Consider the following 18233-nt stretch of genomic DNA (forward strand, 5'->3'; position numbering starts at 1 on the left):
ATTTTGCTTTTGCTCTGGATCTCATCGTCATCACTTTTATTGCCATATTGCCGGTGTAGCTCTATTTCATCAGTGCTGCTCTATCTGGCTTTTGCTTTCAATCTTGCTATCATTGCAGTCATTGACAGTGCTCTCTATTTCGCTTTTGTTCTGGATATCGACATCATCGCTATTATAGCCGCTGATGTTCTGTCTTGCCATTATCATCAGTATTATTCTATCGCGCCATTAATATTGTATCATTCACAACTCTCCAGCACGGCGATTTTGTATTTGTAATTATAACGGTAGTTAATTCTTTTATTTTTGAAATTAAAAAATTTATTGACGAAACTATTAGATTTTAATTGATTTTACAATTTATTTAGCTATAGAAATGTGGAAGCAGAGATCAAGCGTGCATATTGTATTTCTAATTTAAATTGCATCGAATCAAGTTGATTTGATTTGATTCAATTCGATTGTTCTCTGATTTTCATTCGATTTCGATTATAATTTTTTATAATTTTAATTTTTCATTTTTTGATTTCAGTTTAAAATTAAATCTACTGAATTCTCACTTCTAATTATATTTTTTCTTAATTTAATTTTATTTTCAATATTCTTAAATTATAAGAATTTAGTATAAATTTTTATAATACTTAAAAAATATTTTATAAAATTATAAGGGTTTTTAATAAATAATTACAATATTAAAAGATCAATTTATATAAAATATGAAACTTATTTTTAAATATCATAATTATTTAAAAATTAATTTATAAAATTAAAATAGCTTATTTCAAAATACATTCAATTACAAAATACAAGAATTATTTATAACTAATTAAATATATAGGGGATGATTTTGAAATTTTACTCTTCAATAATTATGAAATACAGGGATCAATTTGAAAAATTATAAAGACTTTATTATAAATTTAATTAAATTTTAGGGACTATATTATTTTAAATAAAATATATATTAAAGAGTAATTTAGTCATTTTTATTAAAATAAATGGAAAATAAATTAAAAATTTAAAGATAAAAATTAATAATTTTTTTAATTGTAAAGAATTAAATTATTAATTTTTAAAAATGTAATTTTTTCGAGTGTAAAAAATTAAATTATTAAATTTTAAAAATAGAAAAATTAAAATAAAGAATTAAATTATGGTTTATCCATTTTTGAAAGTCAATTAACTAATTTTCTATTAATTTAAAAAATTTAAAAAAAATAATTATTAGATATTTTCAAAACTAAACTATTAATTAATAAGTTTTTTATATACATAAATTAAATAATAAAATATTTATTAATTAAAATTTATAAAATCATTAATTAATAAATTTTTTAAAATTTTAAAAATATTTTATTAATTTTAAATTTTCCAATAAAAAATTTTAGTTAGAAAGTATGGAAGGGATGCCCAACTAACTCCTATTTATTTGTTTATGTTAGGTATATTTTGCTTCATTTAAGGATATTGTAATATTGTAATCGTTACTCAACAGAGATTTTAAATTTTAATTGAAATTAATTATGAAAAGTTTTCAACATAAATATTTAATATCCTAACTTAATATTTTTCAAATGAAAAATAGATAAACTACAGTAAATACTTTATAATAATAATATATCACTTAAAATAAGAATTTCTTGGATTTCTTCAATACTGAAAATGTTGTAGGTAAATATTTCTCTTCTCGTGTTTGTTTGATGATGGCTTTGTTGTACGGTAACTAAATCAAATTGAAATAATTAAAAAAATTTAAAAATAAAAAATAAATAATTATATTAAAATTTTAAATTAATTAATTTAATTAATTTTTTCAATTTAAACTAAATATTACTAACCTTACTTCCCCAATACTCGTGACCGATAACAACTCTTAATTGCATGTTCAAAGAAAACATTAGAAAAGAAACAGATATCTCTTCAGTTTTTTATGTTATTAAAAAAATAAAATTAAAACTACTTTTATTTTCTCACAAAATATTTTTTTATAATTTTTATTCACCTTATATATATATTAAAAAAAGTAAATTTTTATTAATTTTTAATTATATCTCTCTTAAAAAATAATAATTAATAAAAAAATTATTTTAAAAATAAAATAATATTAAATAGAATTATAATAATTAATTTATATGATACTTCCACAATAAAACAAAGAAATTGACAATAATCAGAGAAAAAAAATAAAAGTAATTAGTTTGTTTTTATTATTTAAATTTAATTTAAAAAATAAAATATTTTAATAAATTTATATATAAAGATTTTAATAAAATTTAAATAACTTCCTCCTTTAAAACGGTAAAGTTATTTTTCTTTAAAATAAATTAAATTTTTTCATTCGAAAAAATTAATACTAATAAAATAAATTAGGGTTCAACATTTAGCTGATTCAATTTAAAACTAAATCAAACTGAATAAATTGAAAATTAAAATTTTAGTATTTATAAAAATCAAATCAAATTGATTTTAAATAAAAATTAAATCGAATTGAATCAGTCTAATTTAATTTGATTTGCTTCGGTTTAATCATTTAAATTTTTTAATAGATATTTTATTTTTAAAATTTAATTAAAATATTTCAACTTAATTATAATTTAATTTTTTTATTTTGTATTAAAATCGAATTGAAATAATTAAAATTTTTTAAATTAAAAATTAAATCGAATCAAAATGAATAAAAATCAAATTGAATTTTTAAATTATTTCAATTCGATTAATTTTTCGATTTAAATCGAATATTACTCCCTTAAAATAAATGAATTCTAAATTAAAATATTATCCATGTGCATATATATTTATTTATTTATTTACAAGATAGAGTTTGCATTGATGAAATGCCTGAAGCCCATATACAAGGATACTGGGTATTAAACATCATGATCCAAGCAACTAACCCTGTTCAGATAGACTAAAGCATGACAAATCCCAAACAGATTAAGCTAAGCCCAAGGACCAAGCCCAAAATTCAACCCTAATCTAAGCTCCTTCGACTAGAGAGAGAGCCTCTTTGCCTTCTTTATCATTCTAGTCTTCTTAGCTAGGTAAAGGCCATACATATAGAAACCAATGTTGAAAAAACTCTACAAATCAACAAATTACAGTAGAGACTACGGGATGATAATTCAGATTTCTAAAACATCAACGAAAGAGGAATCCTAAAGAAGAAAAAGTCCAGAGGAAGTGGATAAAAAATCAAGAGAAGTGAGAAATTTGAAGGTAAATCCCTGGTTGGCACATGTCATTGTCTTTAAAACCTTTCACCCCACTCCTCTCCTCTCGTGTGTGTATATTGATTCACGCCTTTCAGTGTCTAGTATTTAAGTTTTACTTGGATTACATTTATTCTGGAAAATTAAATTAAATTTATATGTTTTCAAAATAATTTATTTTATATTACTTGGTTTCAATATTAAAAGATAAATGTTTTTAATTTATTTATTTATAAAAGAGTTATCAGTATTAATTAAACTATTAAAGTCTAAAAAACAACGATATCAAAATATTCTCAACTTTCTAAAATATCATATCTTCCTAAACTGTTATTGCAGATATGTGGAAGTCAGATTGCTTGACATTGCATAAGACACATCCAAGATTCGCATAAGTTTTATCCAAGGTTTACTTAACTCCGTTCACTTTCTGGTATAAATAATCTGCCTGTGGTCCATTTCCAGGACGAGCAGGAGTCTGAAGCCGCCAGCTAAGCGGCTATTCTTCTTATTATTATTATTATTAGTAGGAAAAATAACATTTAATCTCTAAAGTACAAAAAATTTTACTAGTTGATTTTTCGATTTTGAAAAATACATTAGAACGTCTTAACAATTTAAAAAATTTATTAATTAGTCTTCTATTAGTTTTAACTATTGAGTATTAAAAAAAAATCTAAAATATCTCTAATATGAAGGAATTAATTAGTAAACTTTTTAAAAATTTAAGAGATTAACTAATAAATTTTTTAAAATTATAAAAATTGAATAATAAAATATTTAACGGCAAAATTAACAAATAGATTAATTAAATATTTTTTAAAACTAAGAGATTAACTAATAAATTTTTCCATATTTTAGAAATTAAATAGTAATTTTTTCTTATTATTATCATTGTTTAGAATATAGTAATTTTTTCTTATTATTATCATTATTATTATTCTAAACCTTTGCTTTACATACATGCACATTATGATGCATATAAAAGAAGCAATAATATTTTAGAAAAAAAAAAGCAGCAATTCTTGATACCAAACACTTATCCTTTGACTTTACAGCAGATTTGGATTATACCTAATTTGTACCTTACGGTAGATTTGGATTATACTTAATTTGTACCGTCAATATTCAATGAAAATCCACAATAGCTTTTTAAAAAGAAAATTTTGAAACGTACAACTTTCAAAAATGTAACGACGGCCGTAGGCTTATCACTAAATTTGAGGTGAAAACTCTACCATTTAAAAAGTAAATTTTGCATTTTAATTATTTTTAAAATTTTTTTTTTTTAATTTTCATATTATAATTTTCTATTATAAATAAACTGTTCTTTAACTGTTTTGGAATACTTTTCACTTTTTCAAGAGTTCCAATAAGAGTTTTCGACTTCAAACCTGTTGGTTTTATTATTTCGTCCTCGCTAAACGTTATTGGTTAAAATTTCCGACAGAATCAGTCCTATATCAATTATGTTTAGAAGCTCGGATAAATAATGCTGCTAATATGGAATTCAATCTCAGAAAATGGTCTCAGACCCACCGTTACAAGAACCTTAGTATGGACAAATCACATTTGATTCAATTAATTTACAAACTTTATATGACAAGGGAAAAAAAATATCTGTAATCATATTGCAAGCATCCAAGTCTACACAAGTAAATGTTGTATGAAAAAGAATGAACATTAAGAACACAAACACATCTGCATATTCCATCATCTTTGTTGAAAACTCAAGGCAGCAGGCAGAGGTTCTGTAATTTTTAGTGAACCTCCGAGCTCGAGAGGCAAGAGAGGGATGAGTGAATGCAGAACATCAGTTATCAGCGGCCTATAACTCGGTTCTTGCTGTACACAGAGTACTGCCACTGCAGCTACCTGATCAATGAGAACACATAATTTAACTTAACTGCAAGCAAGAACACAGAGTTAAAGCACAACATTGATAGAATTCTAATGCAGTTCATGTACCTGGTATAAGTGCCTTATATCCATAGTATCCTTGATAATTGGGTCGACGATATTCGGAAGTTTTGATCTATCAGTAAGCTGAGGCATGGCCTGCATGTAAGAAATGGGATTATAATTAAGTTCCACAAGCTTGGGATTCTCATGGGAATTATATCAGAGAGTACATCTGCAGTTTGTGTTGAAGGAAAATTACCCATGTTACTAGAGACAGACATTGCTCTTCTGAAATCATTTCCACTGGTTTTCTTCCAATGAGTAGCTCCAGAAGAACAACTCCAAATGCATAGACATCACTTTTATCAGTTAATTTACCTGGACAACTCCAAAAGATTATGATTAGGTCTCACTCTTACCTTTCTTCAAGAAAAAATAATAAATTACATCCATGTTTAGATGTTTAGCTCGGAGTCCTCATTATTGCAGCATCAAAAAGTAGAAAAAAGAATTATAATGTTCTGCTTCCCCTTCCAATCTTTTTATGTATTTATAAAGGAAAATAGACCAATCAAGCCGAATCATGATGATATGTGCCTCATTCAACAGCTCTTATTGGACTCTTGAAGAATATTTTCTTAGTTTCAGAAGCAAAAGTAGCACAACAAATGACAGAGTTCAATTGATTTTACAAGCTTTATTGATAATATGTGCCACATAATTATTGTACAAAAATTGAGCATACCTTGCAAAAGGTACTCAGGGGCAACGTAACCTAGAGTTCCTGAAAGCTTTATGTTTTTGGCTTTGATTCCAGAAGTAACAGCAAGGCCAAAGTCCGAAAGCTGAAGAAAAAGAACATGGCATCATATCATAATAAAGAGTAATAGACATGCACAGCTAAAGATTGTGTTGCTCTTTAATCTGTTACATACAGATTTTACCTTGGCATTGAAGTTGGAATCCAGAAGAATGTTGGATGACTTTATATCTCTATGGACAACAGGAGGATTACAATGCTCGTGAAGATATTGTAGTCCTCTGGTCAGCATCAATCCGGTGGCCACTAGTTAGCACGACATAAAGCAATATTCTTTGGAGAGAAAGAGAGAGTAAAGTACAAAAAGCAAAATTGAGCATTTCACTTGCCTTGCAACATCAACAGCAATTTTCATCCGCAGATGCCAAGTTAATGCCGATCCATGTGTAGGTCCTAAAATGTTCATCATATCATCAATAAGCAAAAGGATTTATAAATTCATACCATTCATTGTTTGTTCTTCTAAGGAATTATACCATGCAACTGACTTTCCAAAGATCCATTTTGCATTATTTCATACACGAGAAACTTCGATTCGTCATGAATGCAGTAACCCAACAGAGAAATTATGTTCTGATGCTGAATTTTTGTCAACCACTTCATCTCATTCTGCACTTGAAATCAGAAGGAAGAAAACTAATGAGAATTCATACACTCAACAATAGATATGCAAACCAATATCAGCATGGCATTACCTCAAATTCTCTTTGCACATCTCGTCCTACACCCTCCAATTTTTTCACAGCTGCAAGGAGTTTTTCACTGACACGAGCTTTGTAGACGCGTCCATGACCACCTTCACCAAGTAAATTACTCTCTTGGAAATTGTTTGTTGCAGCTTCTAACAACTGATATTCCATCAAAGCAATGGAATCCTTCTTACCAACAACCTTCAAGGAATTCAATTTTTGCAGAACTGGACTGAGGGAATGCCTAGTTCTAGCATCTTAACATTGAATTAAACAAAGAAACAGCAAAAATACATAAGCACAACTGTGGTAAACTGTTTCCTAAGAAAAGCTGCAATCAATGTGAAAGAAACTTCTGAATAAAGAAGATACCAAAATTTTGTTTGCCTTTCAAGCTAGGGTTCTTAGAGCTTTTCCTTCTGTGGATCCAGAAACATGACAGAAACAACAAGATTGCTCCAAGGAGAGAAGAAGCAACTATTAGTGCAATGAGGATTCTCTTGTTTAGATCATGATGGTGCACTATTTTAACCACAGGACCCATAGGCACTCCTGGATAAGCAGTAAACGTGCATAAGCATAATTTATTATACATTGTTGGAATGGTTTAGTTTAAAAAAATCAGCATTCAAGGAGGAGGAAGAAAGAAGAAGGAGAAGAGATTAGAGTCTTTGCGCCAAATTAACACAGAAATGAACAATCTTATATTGAAACTTCCTTTCCCACATAGACCCATCAACAACAAACTGCAGAGATCGAGACGAAATCTAAGCGAAATTGAATCACGGCACTCAGGTTTCAGATTATGATTTGAATGGCAAAATCGTTGATCCATGACACCGAAAGGAGAATGTATTTATGACAGAAACAGAGCAATAAATTCAAGAAACAAAAGCCATAATTTGAAAAAAGAAATACAAAATGCGCATAGCTGACATACCTGGAGATTGAGCTTCCATTTTTGCAGAGAATAATGAAATGGGTTCTCTCTTTGCAAGAGAAACAGGCCCAGAATAGGTGGGGAATGTTGACTCTGGTCTGGCATCAAGTAAGAAAAACAAAATTGTGCTAGACAATACACACATGGGCAGAAACAGAGCAAGAAGGTTCATTGTCCTGTTTCTCCAGAAAAGATGTTTTTTTTTTTAAACTTGCAATCAAAACTAAAACAAACTTGGATATTTCTTGGCTTTATTCTGTGTTTGCAGGAAGAGATAGAGGACTTTACAGAGAAAACAGAGAGCAAATTTCTTGTTTTTCCTTGAGAAGTTTGGTAAGTAAAAGTGTTTAATGTGCAGTGAAGTTGTGGGGAGTAGACATTGCAGAGTAAACATGTGTACAGGTATGTGGGGTTTCAGTGCTTTTTGCTTGCACCTCCATTTCTGACTTATGACGGTGTTCTTTTGTTTTGAAAGATATACTTGATTAAAAAAATAATTATTATCAAAGAATTTGTTGAAATATTATTATTAGATTTATTGAAAAAAAATTAAACAAATTAATTATTTTTTATATTTATATTTTAATTTTAAAATTTTAAATAATAAAATTATTTTTTATATTTATTTTAATTTTAATTAAAAAAGTCATATAAAATTATTTCTCAAAATATCTATTAAATAAAAAATTTTAAATATTTACATTAATTTATATTTATATTTTAAATTTTAAATTTTATATAATAAAATTAAACACTTCTCAATTTATCACGATTATAATTAAAATAATTAAATTAAATTTAAAAAAATCAATAATAAATTATAATATAATCCTTAAATTTTTATATTAATAAATATATAATTTTTTAATTTAAATTTTATATTAAAAATAAATTTATTTTATATTTATAATTTATAATATTAAATAAATATTTATTACAAATAAATTTTTATTAAATAAAATATCACATATAAATATTATATATTAAATTATTTTATTAAATATTTATAGTCACTATTATAAATTATGTATATACTTTTAATATATAAAAAATTATATTTTACCTTAATAATATTAAATATACATATTTTACTATATAAAGTAATTCTTTTATGCCATTTCAAAAAAAATAATTCTTTTATGATTTTTATAAAAATTTAAATATATTAATTATATTTCTTATAAATTATTTGAGATATTTAATATTTTTATTTTATTTATCTATATAATAATTATACTTGTAATATATATTAATTTATTAATTAATTTGATAAAAGATTATATTTTATATTAATAATAATAAATAAAATAAAATATTATATATTTTATATTATAATTTTTTATATTTTAAATTTTTATTAAATTACCATATATGCATAAAAATAAGAATATGAAGTAAATAAGGATTAATAAAAAAGAATATTATTGAAATAAAAAATATATATTTTAAAGACTATTTTATTAGTCAAATAACACTTTAGACTATATTATAATTTTTCAATAACTTTTTATATTTAATTTATTTTTTTAGTTATAATTGAAACAAAACGATAATATTTTAATTTTATTATCCAAAATTTAAAATTTTGAATATAAATATAAATTAATAGAAACGTTTTGATTTTTTTTATTCAATAGGCATTTTAAAGTATAATTTTATATGCACGGACAAGTTTAACTCAATAATAAGCGTATCCGAGAGATTTCAGGTTCTACTTTTATAATTCTCAATTTTCATTTTAAAAAAATATAATTTTATATGGTATGACATATTGATTAAAAAAATTTTTAATCAAAATTATTTAAGATAAATACTTAAAATTGAGTTGAATGCGAAAAAAATAATTTTTTTATCTAATAAACTTTAATATTATATTAACTGATTTAATTTGTAAGATTTTATTTAATTAGAATAACTCAGTTAAAAAATTTAAAATTTGTAAAGTGTGAAAATTATTTCCGGTTAATTGATTTTTTTTATGTTTGAGAAATTAAAAATAAAAATTTAGTGGATGGAAATAATTTATTTATTCTAATTTAATTAAATTATTTTTAAACAATTACTTTTCAAAAAATAATATATTTAAAATAAAAAAATCTAAATTAAACTCAATCGGAACCAATTATATCCATATATGGTAAAATGGGGAAGTGGAAATGTAGCATTCATTAAGTGCAGCTAAGCACTTAACTAATCGTTTTCAAGCATTGTCAATCCTGTATTATACACCTATCCCGAAGAGACACTTCATAATTATTATTAATTATTTATTTTTTTGGCCATGTGACAGTTTGATTGTAATAATCTAACATAACCACTCTCATTTTTATATTTATTTTAATAATAATTAATCAAATAATATACAAAATAATTTTTTATAATTTATTCACTTAATATTTAAATATTAGAATTTTAATTAATTCACAAAACTAAATATTATCTTTAAAATTATTATCAAAAAAGAGTTTGCACTCATATTTGAGTAAACTTATTACACAATCAAAGTGAGATTAATGATTTATAAAATTTATTATCTACTGATGAGTTTTCTAAATATATAACGATAATATTATAATTAAAAAAATAGAGCAATAAGAAAAAAAATTAAATATAAGATAAATATATATTTATATATCCATATTTTATTATTTTTATTTATTAAATACTTTAATTTTAATAGTAAAATTTTAAAATTTAAACATTTATTGGATCCATAAATAAAAATATTAAAATATAAATATATAAATGGTGGGTTTGGTCTTCTCATCCACGCATAATTTATAAACACCTAATTAATAAAAAAAAAATATTAGTGTATATTTTGAAGTGAGATTTAATATTAATTTAATAAAAATATTAATTATTAATCGGTTGGTAGTATATACTCTTACAATCATGGACATGATTGGTTGGTTTTCCTAAATTTATTTCTTGGTAGATTCTCATTGGTTTAATACTTAATATATTATAAAGTTTAATTTTATCCATTTACATTTTTAAAATTAGTTTACGCCTTCATTTGTTTTTAAAAAATGATTTATATTTAAAAAATATTTTCCATATTTTTCATGTAAAATATTTTTTAATAATATAGTTTATTTTTTATTATTTAATTTTAATTTAAAAAATTCTAAATAATTTTTTATTTAATCAGAAAAAATATTTTTATTTTTAAAATTTATTTAGTATTTTAAATATAAAAAATATTTTTTAAAAAAATATTTTCTCTTAAATGAATTTAGCTTAAAAGTTTTAATTTTAGTTAAAAAAATTATTAAAATAATGGAATAATTGTGTGTATAGAAAATGATTTAGAGAAGTCAGGTCAATGAGCATACCAAAATCGCATACATAAACAATAATATAGAACAGTTGAACCGTTAGGAGATCGAGACATGCTAACCATTCTTTCGCAAAACAATTATTTATATGAAAATAACTTATTTCTTTTTTATTTGATTTAATTTAAAAATAAGTTTATTAATAATATTTTTACACATTTTAATTTTATTACTTTAATTATTTCATAATTTTTATTCATTTTATTTTTTACGTATATTAAAAAAAAATTATTAATTTTTCAGTTATATTCATCTTAAAAATATCAATTTTTATTAAATTCTAAAATTTTAATTTATTTGTAAAAAATAATTTATATTTATAAATTATTTTTTATAAAATTTTTTTTAATAAATAACTTATTTTTTATTATTTAATTTTGATTTAAAAAATAAATTTTATTAATAAATTTATATATAAAAATTTTAAGTAGTAAAAAATGATGTTCTTTTAAGTTATTTTCTTAAAATAATTTTTTTTTAACTACAAAAATATTTTTCATTCATTAAATTTTTTAAATATTTTAAACACTAAAAAGTATAAAAAATAAATTTTTAAAAAATAAATAAAAATAAAAGTGTTTCAAAAAATTTCTTAAAATTAAGGTAAAATTAAATAATTTTAAAATAATTTATTTATATGTTATTATAGTGCAGAAAATGGATAATAATTCTGAAATAACTAAAAAAAAAATTATGAGACAGATGAAATAATAAATTTTTAAAGTTTAAAAATAATTTATTCTAAAAAATATGAATTTATCTTTTCAATCAAGAAAATTATTTTTATTAATCAATTTTTTGAGTATTTTAAATATAAAACATTTTTATTATGAAGCTATCATTTTTATAATAAAAATGCAAAATATTAATAAAAAATAATTTCCAAGAAGTAGGCAATTTCTGAGATTTTTTAATGGGATTCCAGATCCATGTGATTCTTACATCTAAATTATTATTGACAACTAATGTTCTGTACCTTTGTCTAACTGTGCATTCCCATTCCAACATCCTCTCCATAATAATAATAATAATAATAATAATAATAATGATAAATTTATCATTATGAACTCCTTCAAAATATTTATTTCAATAAATTATTAACTTATAAATTTTCAATTTTCTTTTGGGATAAAATTTTTATATATAAATTATTTTTAAACGGAACATATTTCATAATATTAATATTTTTAATTAATTAATTAATATTTATCCACCAAATATCATAATGATTATCGTAATTATCATTTGATAGCTTGCATTAAAAATAAAATTTTTAATTTTTAATGGAAAAAGCTTTCGTATCAAATTATAGGTACATTAATAAATAGAATTATTAGTTATAAAAAAATATTTTTTCTAATCCAAATTATAGTTACATAAATTTACTATAAAAAAAAAAATTCAAATAGAAGTATTCTACAAAACATAATTTAATTTCTTAAAAATTAATTTGCTAAAGATGATTGATTAGGAAACAGTGAGCCCCAGCCCCAGCCCCAGCCTAGGCCCAAAACCCACCAAAGTTATAAATGGTCAAGTCCGCCAAAGAAACTTAGCTTTGCAAGGAAATAAACAAAGGCGTTGAATGACCAAATTGCTGATAAATTCAATCCTACATGCAAGAAATTATTAAATTTTTTTTTATTAAGTTTTTAATTATATCAATCTTAAAAATATTTTGAAAAATTTTTTAAAAATAAAATAAAATAAAATAGGATTATAATAATTAATTTATATATTATTATAATATTAAAAAAATAATTTTAGAATAATAAAAAGTATAAAAAATATTATTTATATAATACATGAGTATCCCCAAACAAGTGATAGAAGAAAACATAAACATGAGTAGAAATGATGTTTGCAGAAGGAGGAAGCAGCCCTTGATATTGCATTGCATTCACATAAGGTTGTTGTGGTAAAAAAGAAAGGCACATAAAACTAGGCACACTCTTCTCTTGTGTAGATGAAACATTATCCATTTGCTCTTCCATCTTTCAACCATTCCTGAGCTGAGCATACCTAAATTTAACAAGCTAGTATTGAAACTCGTAAATATATTTATATTTATCTCTTCCCTTCCACCGCACAAATTAAATGTACCTCATCCTTAATATTTTCTCCACCATTTCATTTTAACTTAGTTTCAAAATTTTTGACGACAAAGCCTAATGCCCGAGGTATTCTCTGTAGCTTCATTAAATCGTGAGCTGTAAAGATGGGCTTCTCTTTAATTCATTACCAAGAATTGCTTTTCTATATAACACTTGTCTCCTTGCATGAGCTATGAACAAGAGCAGCATGCACTGAGATATTACGTTTTCTTTTTCTAAAAAAGATAATGAAGGTTAACCTAGTGATTCTGATTCTTCTGTCACTGCTTTTGATCGCCCAATCTCTCGCAGAATCCACAGCTTACCATCAACCAGGACAAGAAGATAAGAGAAGACTCAGTAGAAGTGGAAGAAGCAGACGCAGCAGATCATCAAGAAGCAGCCATGGAAGAAGAGCGACAAGGCCATCTCGCTGTGACCCATTTTTTCTATACTTGTTTGATGCTTGTGGCCGATGGCCTTTCCCTACTTCCCCTTCTCCTGATAATCCTTTCAATCCTACACCAACACCTTCCCCTCCCAGGCGGCCTCCCCCTTTGCCACCGCCTCTTGTGCCTTCTCCTCCTCCAATTCCACTCCTCCCATCTCCCCCTCCACCACGGGTACTGGTGCCTTCCCCACCTCCCTTAGTCCCATCACCATCACCACCACCTGTTGTTCCATCCTCGCCACCTTCATCCCCACCTCCCTTAGTCCCATCACCACCCCCTGTAGTTCCCTCTCGGCCACCTTCATCCCCACCTCCTATCATCCCATCACCTCCTCCGCCATCTCCACCCCCACCGTCTCTGCCACCACCACCACCCCTAGTTCCATCTCCACCCCCTCCAGTGTTTCCACCTCCTATCATACCAGTAATATTCCCACCACCACCACTAGTCCCTTCTCCACCCCCACCCGAACTCATACCATCACCAATAATTCCATGGCTATCCCCTCCGAATGACTTCCCTTTTGCACCACCACTAGTCCCAATAGTTGATCCACCAAACCACCCGGCACCACCACTAGTCCCAATATTTGATCCACCAGCACAACCGGATACACCACCAAATTTAACACCAGCGCCACCACTAGTCCCAATATTTTCTCCACCAACTGAGCCAGATTTACCACCATATTTAACGCCGGCACCACCATTAGTTCCAGTATTTGATGCACCTACACAGCCAGACATACCACCATTTTTTACCCCAGCACCACCATTGGTCCCAATATTTGATACACCACCACAGCCAAATATACCACCAGAGTTCACACCAGCACCACCCCTGGTCCCAATATTTGATGCGCCAACACTGCCGGATATGCCAGTACCAGGGTTCACACCAGCACCACCCCTGGTCCCAATATTTGATGCGCCAACACAGCCAGATATACCAGTACCAGATTTCACACCAGCACCACCCCTGGTTCCAATATTTGATGCACCAACACAGCCAGATATACCACCGTTGTTTACGCCAGCACCTCCGCTGGTTCCTGAAATACCTCAGATTCCACAGGGACCTCTACCATTTAATGAGCCAGTGGAGCCATTGACACCATCGCTTCCTCTCTTACCTCCAGTTGATTAGCTTCCACCACCATCGCTGGTGCCGCTCCCTTAAAGAACTGAACGTTTCTTCTTGTCTTCATACTCAAATCTTTGACGCAATAAGCAGAAAATTTTAGTTGGTCATGTGTTTGCTCGTGCGCATTGTCGTGTGATGTCCAAGTATACGATAGAAGAGAGTAGGAAAATTCTTGCCTTGATTTCTAAATTGTTTTTTTTTCCCAATAAATCAATTAATTATTCTCAAAATTAAAATTTTTTCTTCGCCTTCCTGTGATCCTGTCCCTGGTCCATTTAGCTAGGGCTATTTAAAATCTTCTTACTAAGAAAATATGGAAACAATTAAATGTAACGGATAAAATATATTTATTTTGCATATTTATTTTAAAAAGTCTACCGATTAGTTTTACCTGTTAAATATTATTAAAAAATCTTGTTAAATATTATTAAAAAATCTAAAATACCCTTAATATGAAGGAACTAATTAATAAACTTTTTTTAAAAACTTGTGAGATCATAGAAACTAAATAGTTAAATATTTAACAGAAAATTAACAGAGGGAGTAATTAGTAAATTTTTTAAAAAGTCAGAGATATTTTAATATATTTTTTAAAATCAAGAAATTAATTAGTGAGTCTCTCTATATTATAGAGGCTAAATAATAATTTTTCATTTCCTTTTTACTTATATTTAATATATAAATTCATTGTTATAATACTATTTATTTTCATCTTATTTCCGATACAACCTCTTATTAATTATTAAAATATTTCTTAATATTTAACAAAATTTAATATCTTTCAAAGAAATATAATTAAAAAATTAATAAAAATAATAATTTTTTAATACATATAAAAAATAAAATAAACAAAAATTATAGAATAAAATATATATATATATATATATATATATATATTTACATTGGGATATATACATAAAACAATCTCTAGGTAATTTTATCTAAAATTATTGTGAGTCTTATTTAAAATTATATGAGAGGATGCCTAAATTACATATGAAATTTAAATTATTAGGTGTGCTTATATATAAGTACTTATATGAATTTGTTTAGTTATGAGTTTTTATTTTCTTTTAATCCAAACAAACCTTTTAATAACCATTAAAATAGATTAAATAAGTATTACAAATTTCAAAATGAATTATAACCTACTTTTTAGGTAAAATCATGCATGAAACTTTTTTAATTACACAATAATTTTTATCAAATATCTTGAATATCCAATCTGCAATGTTTTGTTAAAATCTGTTGCATTCTATAATAAATTGATGATAAGTTGTTATGATTAAATGATTTTGATAGCTTTATTATGAATTGACTAGATCCTATTTAAATTATCATTTAGTTAAAAAATATTTTATTTTTTTTTATAATTTTTATTTATTATATTTTTCATACATAACAAAAAATATAATTTTTTTATTAACTTTTAATTATAATTAATGACTAGAAAAAAAGTCTTTTATATTATATATATATATATTTTTAATTACACTCTAATCTTTTAAAATTATTTTAATTATATTTAAAAATTAACAAAATTTTTATGTCACTCTTCGTGTTAATATTAGAAAAATTTAAAATTAATCACAGAAAAATTTCATACTTTACTTTTATTATAATTTTATTCTTTATTTTTATTTTTTATCAATTAAACTTTATCCTTATAATATTTGATAAATGCATTTTATCATTATTCATATAGTTGAAAATTTATAAAATTATTAAAAAATTTTATTATTATTAAATGTATTTAAAAACTATTTATATTATTATTCAATTTTTTATATTTTTTTAATAATTTATCTTAATTTTATTTTAACTAAAATCATTACCAATTAATTTTTTTTTAATTTATTTAATATACTTACTATTTAGAATTACTTTTAAAATTATCATTTAGGAAATAATTTTATTAAATATATTAGTTATAAAATGCTCATTTTTTTCATTTTTTCATCCATGCATCAAAGAAAAAATAATTATCAATTCACCTGAAATTTAAAAATATTTTCGGATTTTGTGTGTCAGATGACGCTTGTTCGACATTATGGGTGTCGAACTGCCATTGTTCGATACCAATGATGTTGAACAAGCTATTTCTTGCCACATGAGCAATTTCAAATTACTCCCTGGCTGATATGGCAAGTACTTTGGCTTTTAAAGCCAAGTCTCCCACCATTTCCTTCTTTTTTCTTCTTCTTTTTCCTAATTGTTATTCTTCACCGCTCTTCTTCTCCTTCTCTAGCTATTCACTTCTCCCTCTCCACCGCTTCACTTCACCCTCTCCACACTTTGCCATACACCATCATCTCTACACCTTCACTTTCAACATGATGTAATCTTATTCTTCAACACACCCTTATCTCTATTTGGATATCATCATAGGTTTTTCTATAAACTTTTTTTTTTTATTTTGAAATATATATATATATATTTTTCTTACTTCATATATAAAAATGAAATAATAAATTAAAATATTAAATTTTAATTAAAAAAATATAAGATATTTCAGATTAAGTAATATTGTTAATATAATTTTTTATGTAATTTTTATAAATTTAGAAATGTTATTAAATAAAGTTTAAAATTTTTAAAAAATTAAATAATTAGTATTTTAAGTTAAGAGAATAAATAAATAATTTTTCAAAAAAATTGTTAACCGTCCATCAATGATTTAATTAAAAAAATTCTTTAATTATATTTTTATATTAATTGATCTTAAAATATAATTAAAGATTGTAATAAAGTTAAATAAATATAATCTACATCTTTAAATATTTATAAAGTAATGTCTGAATAAACTTTTTTTGTGATGATATTTTAGATGATATTCTTTTGCAACAGCAGCCGCTGCATTTCTCGAAAAAATATCATCCCAAACGGTAAATTCTTTTGAAGGATTCAAAAGGAACAATCTTCTGACCCAAGATAACACTAAGCAAATCAATATGACTAATGAAATTAAATATTTAATTATTAAAAAAAATTTATATTAAAAATTTATTTTTATTACAAAATTTATAATAAAAATAAAAAAATAATTTTAATTTACAATAAAAAATATCTAAAACTTACCATTGTTTTTTTTTTTCAGTCGAGTTAAAACAAGTAGATACGATAATTTTATGAAATTTATAGAGAAAAAAAACTGAGTTGTATCAAAAATTAAATAAAAATTATGTAAATTTATAGAAGTGAGAGCCAATAAGAGATGAGAGGAAGAAAAAAAAAAGTTTGATAATAGGGGTAAGAAGATAGCAAATTTATAGGTGGGTGGGAGTATAATTCGGCAATTTTGCTGCCGAATTAGCTGTAAATAGAGGCCGTTTGGAATGGGAGCAAATATGGAGGATATGTTCAGCTCTCAAAGTGCCGAACATGTCCATTAGCATGTAAAGGGGTGCAAAAATCTCTACATCCCTGATGTCACATGCATGTAGCCACGGGAAGAATTTGAAATTGCTCCCGTGACAGGAAACAACTTGTTCGACACTATTGGTGTCGAATAAGCTGGTTCGTGTGGCAGTTCAACACCCATAGTATCAAATTTCCTTTTGTTCGACACTATGAATGTCGAACAAGCGTATTCGGCAGTATGACTGTCGAACACGCCGTTGATACACAAGATCTGAAAATATTTT

At 25.2% G+C, this 18233-nt stretch overlaps 2 protein-coding genes across 2 annotated transcripts; both read right to left on the reverse strand.

Moving 5' to 3' along the window:
• Positions 1-4727: 4727 nt before the first annotated feature.
• Positions 4728-7987, reverse strand: LOC110613243 (probable receptor-like protein kinase At1g80640). The gene is made up of 10 exons (XM_021754280.2): positions 7561-7987; positions 6993-7172; positions 6627-6877; positions 6408-6540; positions 6261-6324; positions 6056-6152; positions 5857-5956; positions 5371-5489; positions 5178-5267; positions 4728-5084 (listed from the first exon to the last, which is right to left on the reverse strand). The coding sequence occupies exons 1-10, from the start codon at positions 7730-7732 to the stop codon at positions 4923-4925; spliced, it is 1368 nt and encodes a 455-aa protein (XP_021609972.1). The 5' UTR covers positions 7733-7987; the 3' UTR covers positions 4728-4922.
• Positions 7988-13322: 5335 nt separating this feature from the next.
• LOC110612644 (glycine-rich cell wall structural protein 1.0-like) lies at positions 13323-14533 on the reverse strand. Its single transcript, XM_021753421.1, has 2 exons — positions 14478-14533; positions 13323-14424 (listed from the first exon to the last, which is right to left on the reverse strand). Exons 1-2 carry the CDS (start codon positions 14531-14533, stop codon positions 13323-13325), a joined length of 1158 nt encoding a protein of 385 aa, XP_021609113.1.
• Between the last annotated feature and the right edge of the window lie 3700 nt (positions 14534-18233).

This window comes from Manihot esculenta, chromosome 4 (genome assembly GCF_001659605.2).
Source record: "Manihot esculenta cultivar AM560-2 chromosome 4, M.esculenta_v8, whole genome shotgun sequence".
Taxonomy (NCBI): domain Eukaryota; kingdom Viridiplantae; phylum Streptophyta; class Magnoliopsida; order Malpighiales; family Euphorbiaceae; genus Manihot; species Manihot esculenta.

Bases quoted from the DNA above. Each gene is read 5' to 3' on its own strand.
- LOC110613243 (XM_021754280.2), bottom strand. From the start codon at position 7,732: ATGAACCTTCTTGCTCTGTTTCTGCCCATGTGTGTATTGTCTAGCACA. The intron at 6,541-6,626 runs GTAATGCCATGC...TTTCAAGTGCAG, and splicing joins ATGTGCAAAGAGAATTTGAG to AATGAGATGAAGTGGTTGAC. The intron at 5,490-5,856 runs GTATGCTCAATT...GGAGTTGTCCAG, and splicing joins CCCTGAGTACCTTTTGCAAG to GTAAATTAACTGATAAAAGT.
- LOC110612644 (XM_021753421.1), bottom strand. From the start codon at position 14,533: ATGGTAGAGGTCCCTGTGGAATCTGAGGTATTTCAGGAACCAGCGGAG. The intron at 14,425-14,477 runs GTAAACAACGGT...TATTGGAACCAG, and splicing joins GAACCAGCGGAGGTGCTGGC to GGGTGGTGCTGGTGTGAAAT.